We start from the raw sequence: 23,626 nt of genomic DNA, 5'->3' as shown, positions 1-23,626 counted from the left end.
TGAGCATTTCACAAGGGTGTATAGTTTAGTTTATTTATTTATAGTGTCGTGGACAGTCCCCATCGATGAACTGTCACAAAAACAGTAAATGGAGCAGATTTAGCCGACATGGCTAATTTCCAGCTGTTGTCCCCGGCCAGATGGTAATAGACACCCTTAAAATCACAATATATCAACAGCATTAGTTATAAAAAAATATATAAAATAAAATAAAAAGGATGAAAGACAAGTAGATGGCGAAAGGATAAGAGAGGATAAAAGAGAACAATAAACAATACAAGTTACTACATACAGTACATGTCAGATATAGCACATCACAATCACATAACAAAAACAAGGGGCAACATCCATGATCACAACATGTAACACTCACGCCATACTCAACACAGTGACTAGTGTGTGCAGGTGTACAGTAGTTCTCAGTGAACCATGTACTTGTTGTGTTCCCACTTAATGAGAATCAAATTGAACCACAGGAGACAGCATTGTTTTAAGAGCAGAGGAAGAATCCAACATCTTTTTTATTGTCTCCTGAGATTGATGAACTTAGAGAGTGTTTATACTATTGTCAGTCTCCCTGACCGGAGTCATCCATTCTGCTATCTTAGCCTCTCAAGGATTAATATACCTTTTCAAGTTTAATGAGATAAGAGACCTGGGGGAGTTTTCCCCCTGCTGTGTTCAAAGACTGTCTGTCCTGAGGAACTGCTTTATCTCAGCCACTGATTGAGCTGAATGATAGGTGATACTGAGGAAGTGCAGTGGCCCAGGGAAGTGGCCTCTCCACTCAGGGGATGGGGACTGGACAACTTGGCCTCTGCTGTCTGAGAGAAACCCATCAGTGGGGCCTTGGATGCCGCCTCATCTCTTTGATTATTGACCAGGCATTTTTACGTGCCCACCTCCCTCATACCGTCCAATCCAGAGCCCATAAAGCAAGTCTGCTGCCCTCCAGCTAGTTGGACAGGACGTGTTTGTAAGTGTTGCCTGAATGCACCGCCAGGCAAAATGACACCCAGAGGGCTCGTAAGACTTGTAATTTCTTCTCCAAGCCCGTGCCAAGAGACCATTTTGAGCTCCAGCTCAATTCTCCTAAAATGTTGCCATTTGTGGTTTGTGACCATGGACCGCTGGGGTTTGTCTCATGATCTATACAGCATGGCAAATGTAATGTATTAACTAGGGACATAATCGTAAGGGAAACACAGAAAGCCCATAATGACGGACTGATTTAAACACCACATAATAACCTCACACTTCAAAGAAAATGTGTTCTAGAAAAAATATTCAGACCTACATCAGATGTTGACCTTGAAATAACAATAGTTTAATCATTGAACAACTATACATTCAACACTGTGTCCATATTTAACGAAGCATGTCTGTGGTTTATCTATACATTTTAAGATGTGAAGAGTATTTAAGACACAAGATAGGGAAGTACGAGGAATGCATGAGGAAGCAATGCTCCTGGGAAATATTATTCAAGGAAGGTTTAAGGGCTCTCTCATTATCACTATATATTGAGAGAATAAAATGGGGGGCCCCTGAAAAGGTCCCCGAGGCATCTGCATGCAATGGAGTTCATGCTACACACTATATCACAGGCTAATCTCCGAGGGAATCATGTGCGTGGACACACGAGGCACGTGTTGGAGCAGCAGGTCGGAGGCAGCGGGAGAAGCAGGGCTCCAAGCTCCATTAATGTTGCTGCTGCCATGTTTGCTCATCTGTGCAATTTCCAAATCACGTCATCCCTCAAATACACTGAGGACACGCCTGATGCCTGTGGGCTGTCTCATGTGAAATCTACTTTGAAAAATCTAATGTTGTATTACTAAAGTTTGTTTGGTTTATTTGATATCTCATTTGATATATCATTAGGGAAATATTCTTAACATATCATTATGGGTTGCTAATATGTAGGTGCATACATTTCCCCCATGAAAGCATAATGTTATAACTGATTTGTTTGCTGTATTTTCAATGGTTCTGTAAGAATGGTCATGTTTTTAACTGTGAATCTCATTTACCGTAAATAGTCAAATGTATTATTGACAGCTCTACTCAAAGTGTAACGATAACAAACTGATATAAAAGGTCAGATTGAACCAATTCAATATTCAGGGAATTAAACTGTGAAGTTAAATCCAGACCTTGGACAACAGGTTGTTCTCTGCAGCTTTAAACCACATTGTTTGGTCTTTTTTAGTCACGCTAAAGCAGGAGGACCACAGGAAGTAGTTAAAAGCCAGCCTGTCCTCTTACAAAAAACGACCATATAGGTCGATTGTTCAGCAGCTAAATACGACCCAGAGTCACGTTTTAAAGTGTAGCACCTCTAGTGGTCGTGTAAGAAACAACATGCTCCTGTCGATTGAAAACGCTCCGGAGAGTCGTTTATTCACAAATAACCCTCTCTGGAAAATCCTAAATTGTGGAATAGTTTGGCCATTAAAATGCTTTTTTATTAGATTTCTAGCGAGAAGTGTATATTGTACTTTTATAATCTACGTCCAGTGGATGTGTAGGATCTACAGTTTGATAGATATACGAAGATGATTTGAGGTCTCGCCAGGAGAACGTGTACTGTATATGGGGCAGCTTCCATGTAAAGTTAGCGTGGGTGAAAACAGTATTTCCGGTCTCGAAGTTTTCATAATAAAACCGGAAGTATTCCCCACACTGTCAAATGATTACACACTGATATCTCCATTACTCATCCACTAAAAAACTTCGGAGAAACAAATTGTTTTTTTGGAGTTTAGACACTACAGAGTTTTCGAAGACACTACACTACCCAGAATCCCCAGCTATCGTTTGGGACTACAACATCCGCCTTGCTTTACAAACCCCGTGATTAGCCCTCAAGCTCTGTGATTGGATGTTGGAGTGGCAGTGCGACAAGGTTATGCCGAGTGTCAAACAGCTCTTTGAAATGGAATGGAACCACGCCAGACTATCCAAAACTGGACTTGGACGGGTCCAGCCCAGCCCTCCCCCCCCCCCCCCCCCCCCCCCAGAATTACACATGCTGGCTATTGTGTGTTTCGCAACATGTTCTATGGCACGTCTCTACTGGGAATTGTAGTTTTATAAGACGTTTTCGTATTTCCCACAATTAGAAGTTGCCAGTATTAAACTATACATCCCTGGAGGTTTAGGGGATACGAAACACATTGGTGTTATCAAATTTAAAACATATAATTAATACATGGGTGAAAATTGCTTGTGTCCATAATGGGCAGCATTAATATACATGACAGCTAAGGTCAGAAGAACTTTATTTAACAGCTGGTCTTATGTCTGTGACCCCTCCTGTTGTTAATTGATAAGCCTGAAACATGCACTTGTCAAGGTTCAGATGCACATTTAGCAAATATGGCAGTAGTCCATCGATCATCTTAAGATAAGATACTTTATTGATCCCAATTTGGGAAATGTTTTTGTTACAGCAGCATGTACTACTTTGTTCTACTCCACTACAATTCAGAGGTTAACCTGGTATTTTTACTCTACTACATTTATTTTTGTTACTTTGCAGATTCTGATTAATGATGTGAAATATAAACAACCCTTAAATCAGACTTTCGTTACACCTGAGTAAAATTCAGCCTTATCAGTTTGTCTGTTTTGCACATCCTCCTGTTAATATCTTTGGACGTCCTGCACTAAACTGTTTTATTGTAGAGATCACTACAGTATCTTCTTGATATTTTCTATTCTATATGTCTATCATTGACCCCTATTTTGTATGTAGGCTACTCTTAATATTTAAATGTTTTCATCAAATATAACTTATTCAACAACTACATTCAATAACGTGCTTTAACCACTAGGAGGTGCGGTTTAAAAAACCAGTGGTGTAGTTAATAAAACATAATAATATCAAACATAATATGACTATTCACTTTATTGTGAAATTAAAACAGAACGGTAAAGGAACATACAGTTTCAGTCTCTCGATGTGAAGCTTATGCATTGTACCATAAACTTGTATAGACCTGTAACAGTCAACTGCATGAGGAGTTGGAAAGGTAGTTCAGAAAATCAGTAATATCTTTAAAAACTCCCATATTCATACTCCCCGTATTTACACCATAACGGTGCACAGCTGATAGAAAGTCCTGTGCACCGTTATGGTGTAAATACAGACTATCTACTAATTGGATCAAATATAAAAGTCAGCCGAATTAGTGTTGATACTGCAAGGAGACGTATTGTGTGAAAAGAAATGGAAGATGTTGTTTAATTGTTGATATATTTATGGTCCACGTCACGTATTCAGTTTTGGCGGCATCTCTTCCAGTTTGTCAAAAGGTCTTCTGATCAGGACTCTATAAATACATATCTACAGCAGATATGTAATATGTAATGCAGCCGAACCGTGTATTACAATGTCGTTATGTGATGACTTTCAAAGAGAAAAGCAAGAACACTCGGAATAAAGTATTATTATTTAAAAAAAAAAATGTTTTCCGATTTCATATCACATAAACACCATATCCCGACGTGCATTGCGGCGTGATTTTAGCCTATCAAAACCTCTGAAAAAAGAAATGTGTCTCTCAGAATCGAAAGAGAAAAACCTATGGGAAAAACACAAAAGCATTGTACACAATTTAAACCAATTAATGTCGTATAATTAACTAGGATAAACTGATGTTTTTTAGTGGATGAGTACTGCAGATATCACTGTTAAATCATTTGATCATTGGTTTTATTATGAAAACGTCGAGACCGGAAATACTGTTTTCAACCCGTAACTTTACATGGAAGCTTGCCGCATATAGCCTACACGTTCTCCTGACGAAACCTCAAATCATCTTCGTAATATCTATCAAACTATAAATCCTACATAACGACTGGACGTGGATTCTAAAAGTACAATATATACTTCTCGCTAGAAATCTAATCATAAAGCGTTTTAATGGCCAAACTACCCTACAATTTAGGATTTTACAGAGAGGGTTATTTGTGAATAAACAACCCTCTGTAACGTTTGCATTCAACGGGAGCACTAGAGGCCGACAATTTTAAAATGTAATTATAGGTCGTATTAAGCGCTTGAACAAACGACATATTTGGTCGTAATAAGGGCTTAAACAATCGACCCATTTGGTCGTATGAGTTGGAGGACTTGTTGTTAAAAGCATATAAAAGGTGATTGAGGTTCATTTTGCTAAATGTGCAACTCTTAGGAGTGTAAAACCTTGTTCAATGTTTAACATGTAAACTTTGTAATTTAAAGCCAGATGTATGGAATTATTTATGCATCTTTTCTTCCAGGAGACAACCTGAATTAACTCTGCCATGTATACATTGTATGCTTCACTTTGGTCAAAAGTGTTTATCTTCACTTTGTGAAACCACAGTGGAATGGTGAGAGGTCATGAATAGTTTGAAGTAAATGTTTCTGGACAAATATATGAAAAGTTTTAAGAACTAGTTCCAGTAGTGATATGCCCTGTAGAGTCACTGTATAATTTACATAATTCATAATATCGAATGAAGTACACAGTTTCATTTTGTGTGACTTGGTTTGGGTGGAGGCCAGGCTGTGAAGCAGTAGTGTGACAGATCCATGGTGCTAGATCACAGTTTTAACAGAACAGTGTAGGCACGTTGTTGACTGAACATAACACACCACTAATGTAATGTAAGAATGTGTTACCCGAGCAGACGGGAATGTGTGCCCACGCCGGTACTAAGAGTCGTGACAGAGCATTTCTTTGGACAAAGTGGGAAATCACCATCTACATGAGGGGATCATGTGATTTAAATGCATAGGATGCCACAAATTGTGTTACACTAAAGTTAATGGCAGTTTCCCTCATGTTTTGAAGTTCAGCTGGCACTGCCACCTCATATGGCCTGGTGTTAATCTGCCGTGAACAAGCCTGCATTATGCCAAGAGTGCAGCAGGAGTGAGTGGGAAACAGGTGGCCTCGACTTTCTGCCATTCCTGGTCTGAGCGCTGGCTTCTGGACACAAAGTTGGCCAGTCTGCTTTTTTTTGTGGGGGATTCCCTTCCAAGCCACTTTATTGGTGTGTTAAAATAAACCTCAAATATTACTTGTGTTTACACAAATTTATGCAATTCAGTGTATTTTTATTGACTGGGTTTAAGGGACGAGTCCATCATTTTGGTTAATATGCTTCTGTGCTTTCTGTCCGGGAGTAAGGTTTAATAAGAAGAGTGATAGGTCTATCATTCTCGCGTTTGTGGCAAATATGAGACTAATGCTAAAAGCTGCTTTGTTTAAGTTAGCTTAAAGACTGGAAACAGGTGTAAACAGTGAAACAGGTGTAAACAGCTAGCATGGCTCCTCCAAATTAATGTTTGTTTGTTTGTAGCCTTTATTTAACCAGGTGAAAGCCCCTTGAGATCAAAAGATCTCTTTTTCAAGGGTGACCTGCAGGACATTAGTTACACATGTAACATAAAAACAACAGAACAACAATAAGGATGACATACAACATAATGTGCAGGGTACAGTTTACTCTATTTACAGAGACAGGTACCATGAGTATCCAGCCGAGTTTTAAAGTGATGCAGGGGAACCAAAGCGCTCAGTTTTAAACATGTTTGCAGACTGTTCCAATTTAGTGGAGCTGCACAACTAAAAGCTTTCTTCCCTAAGACAGTCCTAGCACTTGGCACATTTAATAAAACAACATCATGAGATCTCAGGCAATATGTACTTTCAATTCGTCGAGAGATCAGAGAGCAGATATAAAAAGGTAGTTTACCCAACATGGCTTTGTAAATGAACATGTACCAATGACTGAGCCTCCGTACAGTTAGTGAAGGCAGACCTGCCTTGGCATACAGGGTACAGTGATACATCTTTAGCTAACTGATTTGGCATTATTGTGTCATTTTGTTTTGAGGTCTGGATAGCTGTCATATGAATGCCTACGTCATATTCATTAGCCTTCAAAATACTCAATATAAGAGACAACAGACTGTCTCTATCTCTTCTTCAAAATATCTTGTCCACTGTTAACACTAACTGTATATCTTGGCCATCACACAAAGTGTTATTCCCTGGATTTGAAGAAATTGATACCAGATTGTCTGCGAGACCTCTTCTGGAAGGGAAACATAGTTACACATATCACAACTGCTGTTTTCTCAATAAAGTGGTTTAAAAAAATCTGAAAGATAATTTACTTAGTTTTTTGTATCATGAAGATGAACAGCTTTCGTTGTGTGCTGTTTTGGAAATGTTTCAGGTGGAAACCGGATGAATACAGGATACAATATTTATATTGGGTAAAACCCACTTTGATTTACAGTTTTAAGTTACACCTTATTTGATTGGCAGGTAAATAAAGAAAATAGCTTTTATCCTTCAGAAACCTTCAGATATCTCAAACCAAGCAGTTCTTGAGTGTTTATTGCAAAACACTAGTCCTCTACTGAATAACTTTTGCACAGGTAGTATGTGGTAACCTCAGATTTTCACACTAATAGACACAGTCAGGTGTCAGTCAACAATACGCAGACAGCCTGGGGAGTCATGGCAGCTCCAATCCTCTGGTGCAGCACTTGGACAGAGATGAGAGAGTGTGGGGAGAAAGAAGGAGGCCTGCTTTCCATAAAGTTCTGGTATCCTGTGAGGCAGCCCCACTTCATAATCATAAACCGTCTGGATGGAAATTGGGGGTTCGTCATATCCCAACATAACAGGGAAGTTTCTAAATCAAAAGATGGACTGGCGGATCTCCTGACAGTTTAATATCAATGGAAAGATTTAGAAATTTCCCAAGGTTTCTTTTGGGTTTTATTTGAAGTTTTGCAGCGATAGAAGGCAGTTACAGAACGTTTTCAGTTCAGTGCAAGTTCAGTTTACAGAAAAGCTTTTTCTTCTTATGATGGACATTGATTTTAGCTGGTTTTCTCTTATCCTCAGAACGAATGGATGTAAAAAGTTAATATCATTGATCCTGGATTTTGAGTGTCCATGTAACCCAGCTCCTCCATCCCTGTCCTGCAGGCGGTGGAGGACTGAGGTCCCCGGCCTCTCCCCGGCTTGTGCTCTGGCCAGCTCCAGCCCATGCGTGTAATGCTGTTTGTAATGAGAAATATAAACAGGGAGCAGCAGTGAGGCATGACAGGAATGTGTTTCCATTGGAGGGAGTTTCATGAAAGAAAAAGAAAGGGGAAAAAAAGAATAATAATAATTGTTGAGGCTTTTTTTGTCCAGAAGGAGCGCTGACTTGGGCCAAAGCGGAAGACTAATGTTATTGTACACTGACTGTCACTCTGCCAGCCCTCCCTCACCAATTGGTTCCTTGTCTCCTTACAGTTATCCCCCGCCACAGTTCTCTCTCTCTCTCTCTCTCTCTCTCTCTCTCTCTCTCTCTCTCTCTCTCTCTCTCTATCTCTCTCTCTCTCTCTCTCTCTCTCTCTCTCTCTCTCTCTCTCTCTCTCTCTCTGCTTCCCCAAGACTCTGTTTGCTCAGGTGGACAGTGACACAGTTTTCAATGGGCCTCAGCCCCCCCCCCCCCCATCTGCACGCATGGCTGTAGACTGTGTCATCGAGTCAGGGTCCGGAGGGGCCTGCAGAGAGCTGGAAGTTGAAGCTCCAACCTGGGTTCACTCTGAATGGGAGGGAGCAGGAAGTTGAGGGACAAACACTGGCAGGAACAAAACAAAAATGGAGGGAAAATGCAAATTCAAAGAAATAACTGGCATAAACAGAGGGAGAATAAACAAAGTGGGAGAGAAGGTCAGGGTGAAATTGGAGGAAAAGAAAGAAACAGAGTGAATGTAGAAAAAAAAGATTTGACCACCCATTTTGAAAATTAGAGAGCTTGACAGGAATGCCACTAGCGGTGGTTGTAGTCTGTGGAGGCCGTCTTGGTTTATGGTCCATGGAGGATGTCTTGAAACAGCCCTGTTTAGAGTTTATTTGATCATGCCATGCCGTCTCAGACCCTCTGTCAGGAATCTCATTCTGCGGAGACTAATTACAGTCTAAACACTACATTAAAGTCTGCAGGCCACTCCACTTCACTATTTACCTTTTCTTCCTAACAATCCTGACATCCCTCAAAAGATTGATTTTTCCATAGAAACCTCGTCTGCCTGTGTTTATTTGTTTTGAAAGTTGCATGCAATTCATGCTGAAATGGATGGATACAGATTTCAACGACAAGACAAATAACAGGCGGCAGAAAGGCAGCAGAGTTATTCCCACCTGCAAACTGCAACTACATTTGACTACATTTTTCAGAGAAAAAATAGTTTTAAAAAAACAGCATTCAAGTTGCCAAAACATTCAGCAGATACAGTGCATTATTCCACTGGTGAATGTCAAAGCGGTCCAACACTCAAGGGAGGCAATTCAACACAAAACGGAATATCACACTCTCTTTCAAAAACAGACAACCAGGAAACTCTGCTTCATTAACACATGCACGGGTGCCGAGGAGTGGTCACTCAGTGTCAGTCACCTGCACGGCCGAGCCAGAGAAGGTAATTACTACCACATGAGGGCCAAGGGGCCGGAAGAGAATGCTTTTAAGGCAGCCAGAGAGTTATGGCCCCCAGATCTTTTAGCATATAAAATAAACAAGGGAAATGCTACCCACAAGTGTTTGTGTCACTGTTTATATCCGTTTTGCCATTTTATGATAGCTGTAGAATACCTGACCAGACCTGCTTGTCTTGTTTGCTAAAACAAACATTTAAAAACAGTTGTCTTATTACAATCTTTTACTTTTGAAAAAGGAAAGAAGTACACAACTTTACAAGTAGAAGTCACACAATATTAGAGGGGTTACAAAAGAATTAAGACATTTATTTTAAGGATCAAGAGTAAAAGCTCAGTAGTATAATATTACTGACTTTTACTTATTACTATTATTATTAATTACTTTTGAATTAAGGTACAAGCGGATAATGCTTTATACGTTATTAGATAGTTGCACCAATGTATCATGTGTACAGAAACGTTATCTGTAAAATAAATGTAACGGCATAACTTGTGCAATTGTAGGCTCTTCAATTTTATTACAAATATAGTTGCATACTGGGTGAACTCCGATATCTTAAAAGTGTTCTTCCGTACTTGAATATATGTTCAGAAATTATTTATATTCCACCACTAGTTAATCAGGAATAATATGTAACTAAATCATGAATAAAATGCGGTTCCACAAATAATAAATAAATAAAATGTCCCTCTGTATGCGTCAGTACATGACTTAAGAATAGGTGACTTTAGCGTTGGTGTTTTGTGTGAGTCTAACACTGACACCTGAGGAGTGTTGACATTCAGGCAGGGCCAGTACACCCGGCAGCTGCCTGGGAGGTGTAATAGGTTGTCTTACAAAGCACAGACAGGAAATGAACCCTGGTATCAAGCTAGAATCAGCTACATCTGGACTCAATTATTCATCCTGGTTGTTTTTGGCTGATGATAAATGATTTAGCTGCACCGCTGACACCATTTCTCAAGTACAAATATAACTATAGCGCAAGGAAGAAAAAAAAAATGTGGTGAGGAGAATGTTGCAGTTATTCACCTGCAGTGGTAAGAAGAATTATATTAAAATACAATTATATATATTGACGTAATGGTGATTTTGCAGGGTTCAATCCTCACAGAGCCCTCTTTGCTGCTCTATCTTTCTCACATGTGATTAACTGTGTTCCTATCCATCCAAGCCTTCTGTAATGTCAAAATAGAGCAAACTAATTATTTTCCTTATCTTGAAACAATGATCTGATGTTACAGCTGATTTCAGTATTTCGTTGCACTTGCACACAGGGTGGAGAAGAGCAAAAACATTCAAATATCTTCCCAGTCCAAATCAAACACTGCCATTTCTGGTGTGACCACAGTAGGAAGTTTAATAGCTCCTTGGAGTTTATGAACTGTTGACAGTTAATAAGTCATAAAACTCCCCCTTTAAGAGGATGCTAGATTCCATCTGCAGGGCACCAAGTACAAAGAGCCGGAAAATAAATATCTTGAAATGGTAGTGGACTGGAATCTCTCAATGGCTGTTCATGCAGCGTCTCTAGAGCATGTCCCTCCTAGTTTCTGGAAGCATGAAGAAAGAACGACCACATTACTGAGTAATTTTCCCTTAAAGTAGTCTGACTTGTTCACTTCAGAGAATATGGGGCCTTGAGAGTGGAGGCAGCACATTGCAGGCATCTGACCTTCGTGATTACACCTCATATTATTGTTCTTGTCATCTATTTTCTTTGGCCCTTGGGATGTTTGCCATGGTAACAGCACACAGCGGGCTGTCTGGGCTGACCCATGCTGTCCTCTGCATTTCCCAGCCTGGCTGTGATGAAGGGAAGTCTCTGCCCATGATCCCTAACCCCTGATGAGGAGGCTTCTCAATTTCATCTCCAGGACTGCATGGGCCTCACATCCCTCTCTGCTCATTTTGCCACTACTGTCCCCCACTGTATGACCACAAAGGGCATCCTTTGCTTTTTTGATCCAAAGTGTACCAGATTAGCTAAACCGTCCCCTCTGGCCTCTGAAATACTGCTGGTTGTCAAAGCTTGACATTTTGTTTAAAGAAATAGTTCAACATTTTAGGAAACAGGCTTGTTCCCTACATATACATTTAGACAACCAAATCGATGCCACTCATAGTCTGTAATATGACACTACCGCCGGTTTAGCATAGCTTAGCACAAAAACAGGAAACAAGGGGCTGTTTTAAGGTATCAAAATCCACTACTATTACCTCTTAGGCTTAAGGAGGAAAATATGACTTTAGTTGCCAATAAATCCTAAGCAGATACATTTGGCATTAACCATTTTTGAGACTGCCAGACTTAAGTCAAAAAAGAAAAAGATTATGCAGCACAATGTTCCTTTTGTCAAATTAGTTATATAAATGTAATGTTGAGTGGTCAGGTTTTGCTTTAGCAGTGAATTCCCCCCCCTGTTTTTGCTGCTTTTGGTGCTAAGCTAACAGTATCTTGGCAGTAGCTACTGTACATATCAAAGAGACGGACTTGATGGTGGCATGAATTTTCGTAGCTCATTTTCTGCCTTGTTGGTATATCTCCCAAAAGGTAAACTATCCTTTCAATAGTGCCTCCTAGATTGTGTGAGTAATGTTGAGCAAGGAGTAATACTGTGAAGGCTAAAATAGTTCTATACATGCTGCTTTGACAGGTGTCCGTGCCACATGCCGTTACACCGGCGTTAACAAACATGGAGCAACTGGGCTTCTCCTTGGTGAAGTTTAGCCACAGATTGAAAAAAGAAATCAACAAAAGTACAGAGACTCCCATGAGAGCTTCACCTGAGAGCAAGACTAACAATGTTTTGGCTGACTCCTCTCAAAATGTAGGACATCCTTATCCTGGGATACCGAGAGAAGAAACGTTGTGTTTTTTGTGTCCTGTGGGGTTGAAAGAAGAAAATCTATTTACAAAAGCATGAAAATATTTTATCACTAGCAGCAGGGGCAGGAGTGTTTTAATGACCCGATCCACAGGCCTCTGGCTGGATGCAGGCTTTCTGAAACTGCAAAGAGCCCACTGCTCCGCCTGCCAACCCTTGGGGCAGCATCGAGATGAAACAGATAAGATGATTGTCTCTAATGAAATCCAGATCTCTACGTCTGTCTGGACGACGACTAGCTGGTCTTTTCTTCTCTATTCTCCTTTTTTTTCAAGGGGGTGTTCCATATTGATCTTGAATTTGAAGGGAGATTGTTGAAGTCGCTCCCTAATTCAAACCAGAGTTCCTGTACCAGCGCTGGTGGAGCTTTGATACCTTTTGAAGTTCTGCAAGCGAACGCGGCACCGTTGGCCTTCTGGACCCTGTTGTCATGACAACCCTAATTATCTTCCTTTACGGCCTAGTTTTTACACAGGAAGAGAACCATTATGTTCTTGGGGCATTTGCATCTCTCTAGGGCAAGTGTTAAAGGTCAGGGAAATGAACCAAAATAACACATAAAGCAGAGAAAATGTGTGTGTGAGAAAAAAGGCGAGTCACACGCAACACACTGATACCCGGGCAGGCATTTCTTTCGTTAAAAATGTCAATAATTACTCACTTCAACATATGTTCCCAAGGACGTTTGAAACTCACACTTTCTGTAGTATTTCTTCAAGGTTACCATACACATGTTGCTGTTTTTTAACATTGCTAACTCACTGTACTTTTTTTCCTTTCTCTGCACCATTAAAACTCTGCTTCCTCTAAAATAGTGCATATTCTTTGACCAATAAAAAGCACAGGAAACTGCATGCGTGGTGAAATAATGAGGCTTCTGCTTCTGAGAATTATTTTATTAACTCTTTGAGGTTGGTCCTAAAAAAACAGCATTCTAATCACAATACATTTTTCATTCCTATAATGTGATAATACACTTGTAAAACCGAATAAACACAGCACTGTTTTTCCTGATGGGTTTCCAGTTGTGTTCAGACGTCGTCCTGGAAAATTAATGTGCCACATATATTTCTTCGCTCTTGGATAATGTATGCTGGTACCAGACTATTTGGTTCAAAAACAGCAGAACATGGCCCAGAGTAAACTGCTGCGTTCACACAGTAGATGCTGACATCTTGTTATTATATTTCAGAAAGGGAAAAGTGAATGACTGCCAATCATCTGCTTCAAAGCAGCACTCTCAAATGTTAAGAAAGGGTTTAATTCATTGCACGGGTGATTTAAACTTTATTTCCTATTTTATATACTTGGATGAATACAAAAGAGCCACATAATGAAGTCATGCACAAGAGCATTTCATGCAATCGAATAAAACTCTCAAATAAAATCTCAACATTTGGAACAAAACTACATATATACTCTAAGTCTGTCCTTGAATGTGTTATTATTCAACAGTAAATCTAGACAGTATTGTTAGAAGTAATAAAAGACGGGTGAAAAAGTTTGATGTAACCTTTTCAGATCAGATTTTGGTCTTTTACTAGAGTGGGACTTCTCTATCTGAAGGAATCTAGGAATGTCTAGCATAAAATAGGACGGTAAAGTGTGTAAGAATGCCGGGTAATACAAAAAGAAGACATGGAAAGTGAAGTCCGTTATCACCCAGATCTTATCAGACTGACCAGTGTTGCTGAGTAAAGGGCCTTAAGTGGTGTCGCTCTGCCAGGGGCCACAGAGAGCTGCAAATCAAAGGGAGAGCCAGAGGTTGACCAAACACTCTGTTCTCCCACTGCCCCGATGTAAAACTATCTGCCAAACACCAGTGGTCCTCTTTGAACTTGATTTAGCACTAAGGTCACAGACAGCCGGTCCTCTGTTGTGGAGGACGAAGTGAGCGCCCTGATGACATGGAGATATAGGAGATAAATGAGGTTCATGTTGTCTTACACTGAGATGATCACTGGGTCTCAATGGAGTCCTTCAAAGACTATACTGTTATAAAAGTTTATGATAACTTTGTGACGGCTCACACCATTAAACCTTCAGTTTTTCACTTTTATGAATAGGTGACAATTAGGATTGAAATTGTTAACATTAGCATTTTGAATATGTGTAATTATCAGATATGATATTATAAAACTAATACTAAAGGATACAAGTTTGTTTTGAGCATAAACACGTTTTTATCAATTGAAAAAGCCAAACACTAATCACGGATGTATATAAAAAAACATCAGTCATACAGTTCATATTGTTACTGTTGTTGTTGTTGTTATTGTGTTGGTCCTCTGACCAGGGGGGTATACTACGAAGCAGGATTTTCGCTTAGCCGGCTAAATTCAGGGAAAACTCCGGCTTTCCGGTCCTACGAAGCTGGTTCTCTTTTTAGCAGGCTAGATCTCCATGGTAATTTATGTTTAGCGGCTAACCTGGTCGGGACCAGGTTAGGTTGCAGGCTAAGAGCTCAACTCAGTGAAAGCATTGCCTGCTGACCAATCAGAGCTCAGTGTGCGGAGTTTAAAGCGATCAAGTCAGATTACAGGAGAAAATAAATACAGAAAAACTGCCGTCGCAGGAAAGACGGCCGGCAAAAATCACCGACTGTGTGAACGTGAACATTAATAGAATATCACCTATCTTCAGAGCAATCTGACTATTACAACATTAGCGTTAAGAACACTTACCACATATTTACCACAACATAAGTAACCGGATCAGAGTAACATTAAGTAGGCCTACAGTCCGCGGCATATCACTTCATAATGTATCATATATTTTCTTATCTGAGTCAGCTGAGCCGTATCTCACAGTGTCACATAGGCCTACTGTATGCAGAAGTATTCTTTTAAGCAACACATTAAGTTGACGAAACACTCGAGACAAATTTAATTAAAGTCAAATCGTGTACGGGGCAGTGATATCATAAACCTGTTAATGTACGCATTCAAACACTTTTTCTTTTGCCAGCTGTATTCACCTTGCAGGTGCAGACTATGTGGCTTTTATCCTGGATAAAGTGTTTAAGTCATGGATGTTTAAAGTTTAACTTCTTCATTTTTGACTAGTATTAAAGTTCACTTTTCATTCAGGAAGTATGACGCTGCGCTGTCAGTACGCTTCTCCATGTTTGTGATTGGTCGAATGCTCCAGATACCACCCCTTTCATGTGAACGCGTACCTAACTAGATAGGAAACGGCTGGCTTGAGCGATCCACTTGATAACCAGCGTCGTAGTACAGTTTAGCGAGAGCGCGTATGTTTTGGATTAGGCCAACCGGCTAACTCAAACATATCCAGGTTAGGTTGAACCAGCTTCGTAGTATAGGCCCCAGGTGGCTCCTCTGTCGTTGGACTGAAGGATCCTGACGCCATGTGTGAAGAGTCACAGCCTGCACCAAGGCTCCTGCTGGGATGTGAGGAAATACATGAAGAGTCATAACTTATATTTAACATTTAAGCCAGGTGAGAACTTGCCTAGAACAACACATATCAAAATGTAACCTGTTCAGATACATATGCTATGGCAAGAGTTACAAATATAATTATGAAGCTCTACGTTTAAAGAATAAAAACTCTTGTTTACTCTTTAAACATGACATAGCTGGATGTCCAGAATGCAAATATAATTAACATATTTTTTAAAGTTTAAACGCAATGTTTCCTTTTTTCCAGTTCTACAAATCCATGTGTTGATGCTGTATATGATTTTCAGCACATTTTCTATGTTAATATAACTTTTTTTAAATCCATCTTCCTCTGGACCTTTGTTACACATTGGAAAACACTTTCTAAATGACAGGCAGGAGGGGATTGATACATCACACCACAGGTCTACTAATGAAGTTGAAGTTTTGGATTGATCATTCTTTGATATTTTAATTTATTTTGAATGCTACATTTGTAGGCATTATTTGTGCATTCATGCAGGGATGATTTGTTGTGCATGTGCCCAACTGAAATGATTATCTAGCACACTCTTTAATTGAACCAGTTTTGGCAGTAATGGTCAATTAGATTCTCCTGCATTCACATAATGCCTGCTTAGAATTCACAAAATTGGATAAGAATGAGGTATTTAAGATGGTTCAGAGGGTATAAGGAGATCATTGTAACTCTAGGTAACAGCAATCAATTATCAGCGTGACATTAAAGTCCCGGTATTCAATGTTGGTGGGACATTTGGGCCTGTAGGTTAATGAAGGCAATGGGATTAATACCTGGGGAGGGGTGGAGTGCCTCAGGGCCAGCAGCATGGACCCTGCATCATTAGAGCCCTATTAACCTCCGGGCCCTACACGAGGCCTGCATGCTCTGTCCCTCAATAAAGGGCTAATTGTGCTCTGCCATTATCCACATCCAGGAAGACGTTACTTCGAGTCAGTATAGATTTTAAATAACTTTGACCCACATCACACATGTTTATTCTAGGGAAATGATCTGATGCATGTGCTTTATAAGATTTACTTATTTTGAGGTTCAGTTTCCACAATAAGTGAAACACTCATCAAACAGTTTACATTCTATAGTGAGGTATTCTTTTTCCCTCTCTCCTTAGAAAATAATCCTCTGTATCCCGAGCTCAAACTGGGGCTACAGTTGAACTCCATGTTGATTGAACATAAACAGGAGTGTTTGAAATCACTGTGTTGGATACGACAGCCCTCCACTCTGTCTGTGTGTTTATACTTCCTGTGAGGGGCCCTCTATTTATGGACAACTGAAGAACACAAATAATCATTCCCCATCGGTGAAAAATCTGCTTTTATTATCTGTAAAGTTTTGCAATGCCTTTGTGTACGCTCACGCAGCCTTCTGATTGCCTGTTTATTATTCCAGCGTTTCTCCTAAACCAATGGGGATCCGGCCAATTCCAAAAGGTGCCAAGCCTTTTTCAGCCTTTTCCTGTCCATGTGACATCATTGCGCATTGCCCTTAAACACACTGATCCGTGTCTCGTCTGCTGCCTGGGTGGCACACATCACACGCAACCAAGGTTAAACACAAGGTGCACACGTTTCGACTGTGCCCTTTGGACATGTATCAGAGGACATCTCTGGCCCGCATGCCTGACTCCTGTCGTCATTCTTCATGACCAGTGTGCCTGGCCTGTTATTGCTTCACATTTTCATTGAAATCTGTAATTTGCCAACTTAAACATGGTGTGTATCCACAAGCCTTCAACCCAATTCAAACAAGCATCTATTTAACATTTTCTTAAACAGGGAAAGGAGTTCAATTCCTCATGTTGTGTTTACTTCTGCTGAAAAATCTAAACAACGAATGTCCCTGTATTTAAACTTTTATTTGGATCATTCAAATCAAGGGCCATATAACTCTTATATCTTATATCATGATGGAATACTTCAAACATCTTTGCAAATATCAGCTTTTCTCAAGAAATGTCATTCAGTGTTAAAGTTTTGGTTTTCTTTTAGGAAGTTGCTGATTTCATAAATGCAATTATTTTCTTTAACCAAACCAAGTTTTCTTTGACTTTTGAAAATGAGAGATGAAACAAATGAAATCATAAAAAGTAATAAATGAATCATCAATCCGTTAAAGCTTTCAGTCAATAATCTTTACCAGCAAAATACCCAATCATATCTCTTTCTGTTGTGTTCTCATAAGACATTGAGTAAGTGCAATGCAGGTGTCTGTGCTATTTCAACATCTGCTGCTGAACCAGCACAGAAAGGTACAGTATTTGGCATAAAGTTTCCTCACTTCTCAATGCCTGGAGATAACGTATAAGAGCCTTGGACTCAGTCTTGGATCAAACTGATTTATGTTAAGGCAATGGTTTTTATTAGTGGAAAATACTTTTGTAAGTGAGATTCACAAAGATTTCCAGAGTGATTTGGATCAGTTTGATTTCGACAACTCTTTTAAACCAACATTTGATTATTAAGAGTGCAGGAGATTTATTTTAAATGATTAAATAAATGAGACTCCTGAAGCCTTCTGATCTATAACAATGTGTTCAAGCTTTTATTGCCATGAGCTTCATCTCATTGTAGGGACAAAGGTTCTGGAGCAGTCGTCTAGGCACATTTGTCCTGTATTATTTTCTAAAAAGTGGCTATCCGACTCTCCGAGTGTGCAAATAATTCTCAGAAACACACCTGCGCACGTACATAAAAAAAGGAAATAAAAGAGTCAGTGGTTTCATGTTGTAGATTTAAGAGAGGATTCTCATCTTAAGCTTTGTACGGTACAGATACAATTAAGTTCAATTCACAATAAAACAGATTCATTTGTTTCAAAAATCTATCGTGACAATAAACTCAAATATGTGAGAATGAACCGTGGTTTTCCAAAACAGATTTTTTTGTATTGAGATTTAAAACGTTCAACTAATTTAAATTTTTTGAAATTGATTATTATTATTATCTTCGTCCTGCTGGGAATGGGTAAAGGCAATGGAAATATGAAATTCCATCCTTTATATGACACACAGTTCTCCCTGAACCTGATGTCTGATCTCATGGTGCTGTTATGTGAAAAGTATACACAGCTGCAGGTAGCTGCACATTTTTAACAGCAGTAAAGGTCAGTGGCATTTAAACAGATACTGATGTCTGCTATCCACTCAGAGATTAACAGAGATAAAATGTTAATAACAAATGTTTTATATTCTTTTCATATTCCCAGCACAAATTTGTTGTAAATTGAAAGTTTGTTTCCTTTGACATTTTTTGCTACATCTTTTTTTCAGAGTTTTCATATCGCCCCAAAAATTCAAATTGTCCTTCTTTTGGACTATTTATTTTAAATATACATATTACATTTTGGGGAGTCAATGCTACACAATATGACTGCTTTTAAGTTAATGTACATTTTCTCTGTGGACAACAACTGTTCTGATTTCTCATGTGTGTATCTGAAAAACCATCTAAAAAAGAGCTGTGTGTTTGATGTAAATATATGTAATAATCAGAAGACTCCAGATTCAGGAGGTGTGCAGCTGTTTCTGTGTAGCCTCTCCTCTGTTTCCTTGCCTCAAGTGCAGTCCTCTGATCCTATCTTCCTGCAGTACAACTGCTCCTGGCTTTACTTTCTGCCATTGTTGAAGGTGTGGACAAAACTGTGTGTGGGCCTGAAAAGTTTGATTACCAACCAGAGGACTTTTTACTTCTCACTGAGTCTCACAATGGAAAATCTGGAATTCCACTTAAAATTGTGGAACAGCCGTAAAGTCTGCACGGTCTGCACCTGCTCTCTCCTGTTGAGCCCAATAATTTAAAAAACTGAGGCAACAACACACAAATAATTTAAGTCGACTGAGTGCATATTGTTAAAGTAAGTGTAACATTAATTATCAGTTTTTCATATAATCTGCTGAACTCATAAACAAATGAAATAAAGATTGTTCAAAATGCAACATTTAAAAAAGCCAACAACAAGAGAAAAAATCTGGAGGACAAATTAACACATTTATTAATGTTGGTTATATATTTTAGGAACACAAATTCTCACGGTATATAAAACTTGTCAGCTGTGAATAAACTGCGATATTTTGTTACAAAATAGAGAACTTTTCTCATTCAAATAAAATCAGCACAATGATTATATTTTTTCCGTCAGGCTCTAGTGAATACTAGTACTACTACAGATTGTCAAAACCATTTTGCATTAATAAAGTAACTGTAACTATAATAATAATAATAATAATAATAATAATAATAATAATAATAATAATAATATAGGTTGTTAAATAATGATTAATAAATAAACATCTGCCCAGATCACAGAAGTCTAGCGTTTTTCATAAACTGCAGATGGAAAACATTACCCATTATTTCATTTTATAAATAAAATAAAAGTGGATAGTGCAAGTGCAGTACCTACATTTCCTCTATTTAATTCAACTTATCATAATGTCTGACAGAACAGTTCTCGTATGGGCAGGGGTTTATGTGTCATACATTTTTGTTTTCCCTGATGCTGGATGATACATTTGTGTTCGTTTTCTCTTCAAGCCCCCGCCTCCTCCCTCCCTCCCACCCAACACACACACACACACACACACACACACACACACACACACACACACACACACACACACACACACACACACACACACACACACACACACACACACACACACACACACACACACACACACACACACGCACGCACACGCACGACACACACACAAACGCTTCAAAGCAGTCTGACACGTCGACTTCAGAAGGCCTGTTAGTATTGGAAGCTTTGGAAAAACATCCTGATCTTCAGATATCAAATTACAGACAAATAATCAGAACGTGAACACACCATCACCACCAAGTTACAGTCAGACTTCCTTTTGTTACAGCCTACCTTTGTGTCAGTGCCGTCAGTCAGCTCCATGTTACTCCCCGCAGGTGTCCCTGTTTATTAATCCATTTTAATAAAACCTACAGATGATTTAAATATACACAAATGTTCGTTGTGTGCAGAGGCAAAGCTCCTCCGAGCTCTCTCTCTGCAGAGTAATGCGCTGCGCGGCGAGGCTCTCTACACAGTCTGAACATCTGCTCGTTTCACGTGACTTTTTTTAAAAATACTAACATCTGTTCTAAATAGGTTTCATTCTCTGCCTCTGCATCGTGTCAATTGCCAACTCCTCTCTCCTGAAGAAAGGGGAGAGGAAATGTATTTAAACCTATTGCATTTCGTAAGGACTGAATCGGAAAAAGTATTTTGTGACCCATGTCCTTTATTGTAGGCCCTGTTTATTTATCTGCTCATGTTGAGTGAATATTCTTCACTGTAGAGATGTAAACAATCAGTTTATCGATCTACACTGTGAGTGTGTATTTCCCCGCACATTTCAGTGGGAATAGTCTGTATGTAAAGACCTTCAGCCCATACCATCACGGCCTCCTTACATTTCATAGACATCTGGAAATTCCATACATGCCTCGCAAGCCAATTACACACCTTCAAACGGGCACACACTTTGATTTGGACAGTGAGAAACACTTTCCCGGATCACTGTGATCAATCACAGCACGATAACACTATGATTTATTTAGAGACAATAATGGGAATACATTTATTGCGAAAAACTGTACTGATAATTATGTTGCAGTTTTAAAAATGCAATAGCTTCTGTCAAATAGGTTAAATATTCCAATTATGATTTAATTATTTGATTTTCTCATCAAGAGTTTACAGGACACGGATTGTAATGCTTAAATAAAACACAACGAAGAAAGTCGTTCTAGTTTCAGACTTTTAAATGTCTAAAATCCTGAGCACTTCACTGCCTCACTGTTTATGTTCAGCTGAGAGACTGTAGCATGGGCCCAATAGCAGGTTGACATGACCCCAGTGTAATTTATTTACTTATAATGGTGAGTCTCAGGTCCTTAATCCAACTGTAAACACATCCAGGAAAAGAGAGAGTGAGAGAGAAACTGGGGACTTTGCGAGGCTTTTCAAATTTTAATTAAAGTGGAATTTTAACTTCGTTTATACAGACTGACTCTGTTTTTCTACAGCAGGTTTTTCTTTTCACCAATACAACTTTTTCTCACGTTTGATTGTGTCTTAAATGGTTTTACTTGTGCTAAATGACGAGAAAATGTATTTTCTTTGTTCCTTTTGGATGTATACCGATATGTAAAAAAAAAAGCTGAATGTTTCTCCAACGCTTTCACTTGAGCCAATAATAACTCCATCTGTTTTCCCAAGTGACTGGCGATATAGTGGAAGCTTTAGTCATTAAATCTGAAGTACAGTCCATGTGATGCATACACACAAGCATTTGTATTAGTAGGCTATAGTAGTAGTAGCAGCCTATAGTTTCCGTTTTATGCAAAATATCCAGTGCTTTTTATTTTGATTCTGTTTGGCACAAAAAAGCCAAAGGCAAACACTTTGATTGTCATTTTCTTTAATGCAAAAAAATATACAAACATTTACAACAAACATTTACAACATACGATAGTAAAAAATAGGAATGCATTTTGTACTTCAGACACAATACCAATTCCTCAAAGTACCACGTTTCACCAATAAATAAATAAATGTATTCTGAAAATATGTTTTGCACAGGTTAGATCCACACAGTCAGCCTATAATGTGAGCTACACCACCAGTTGACAGACTCACAACTGCTGCAATAATGCACTATGACCTCCACAGAAACAAGCCCAAAGACGTTCATTATAAACGCCTTTTCCTAAAAAAACAGGATATTTTCAACATTCTTCGTCAACAACATGAAAACGCATCAGAATGGGAGTGTAGCTAAGGCACGGCTGCAAGTCCATGTCGGGCCTTGACAAAATGATCCCACAAAGTTTCTGTCGTCTTTGGTTTAAATAGAGTGATCCCATGTATCCAGCATTGGACTCCAGATGTGTCCCGTCAGAATGTGATCAGAAGATTCAGCAGTCACCTGGAGGTTAGACAACGCATTCATTATCACTAAAGTGTGTAGAGAAAAAAGGCCAACACAAAATAATTTGGGTGCATTAAACCAGAATAAAGCCGTCAAATAACATTGTTAAGTAAGGTTATATTTCCATAGTTTAATGCTTGGAACATGCATTTATTTTGCAAATCAAGCGTACCATTTAGGGCATAATTTCTCCAGATACTAGTGAGATGTTGACATGGACCAAGCGCCCTCCATCCTCCACACTGAGAAGGCGTAGCTCAGCCTCTCATGAGCCACATAACTACAACTTGCCATTTTGGCGTCCAGCTCGTCGCTCTGAAGCACCTGGTAGAGGAAGTCGATGTATCTGGCTGCAAGTTTTAGGGTCTGTATTTTGCTGAGTTTGTCCGAGGGCAAAGTGGGGATAATTTTCCGCAAAGATGTGAACGCTTCGTTGAGAGACTGGGTCCTCTGTCGCTCCCGGACGTTTGCCATGACCCGCTGCGACTGGAGATCCTCGAAAGACTGGGGGCTGCTGCTGTTTGATTTCTTCCCTCGTTTCCCAGGGGTCGGGCTATCTGAGTCCTCCCCGTTTTTCCTGCTCGGTCTCCTCTTCCTCCCACACCTCTTCGGCTGACTGTCCTGCTCCCCCTCGCTGTTGCTCTGGCTGTCCACAGGAGAGACAGGGGAGCTGACCGATTCTTCCCCCAAATGTTCCTCAGACATCTCCACTTGGGTAGACAGCGGCCAAAAAGTGTCGAACAAGTGATTTCCCTCTCATGAAGTCAAGGAATTGGTCCACCTGTATATCTATCTGGATTTGAAGGCACCAACGTATCCATAGATGGGTTCCTGAGAG

The 23,626-nt window shown here is 39.5% G+C and overlaps 1 protein-coding gene across 2 annotated transcripts; it reads right to left on the bottom strand.

The window, feature by feature from the left end:
- Positions 1-22,261: 22,261 nt before the first annotated feature.
- On the bottom strand, positions 22,262-23,626 carry twist1b (twist family bHLH transcription factor 1b). Of its 2 annotated transcripts, none has more exons than XM_034228261.1 (2): positions 22,961-23,626; positions 22,262-22,785 (listed from the first exon to the last, which is right to left on the bottom strand). In XM_034228261.1, exon 1 carries the CDS (start codon positions 23,491-23,493, stop codon positions 22,987-22,989), a length of 507 nt encoding a protein of 168 aa, XP_034084152.1. In that variant the 5' UTR covers positions 23,494-23,626; the 3' UTR covers positions 22,262-22,785; positions 22,961-22,986. The 2 variants fall into 2 exon arrangements, with proteins under 2 accessions (XP_034084152.1, XP_034084153.1); XM_034228262.1 differs by having other exon boundaries at positions 23,080-23,626.

The sequence above is a fragment of the Gymnodraco acuticeps genome, unplaced genomic scaffold (genome assembly GCF_902827175.1).
Source record: "Gymnodraco acuticeps unplaced genomic scaffold, fGymAcu1.1, whole genome shotgun sequence".
Taxonomy (NCBI): Eukaryota; Metazoa; Chordata; class Actinopteri; order Perciformes; family Bathydraconidae; genus Gymnodraco; species Gymnodraco acuticeps.
This window is presented reverse-complemented; position numbering and strand designations above follow the sequence as displayed.

What these genes read in the sequence shown, in the direction of transcription:
- twist1b (XM_034228261.1), bottom strand. Translation starts at nt 23,493, where the DNA reads ATGTCTGAGGAACATTTGGGGGAAGAATCGGTCAGCTCCCCTGTCTCT.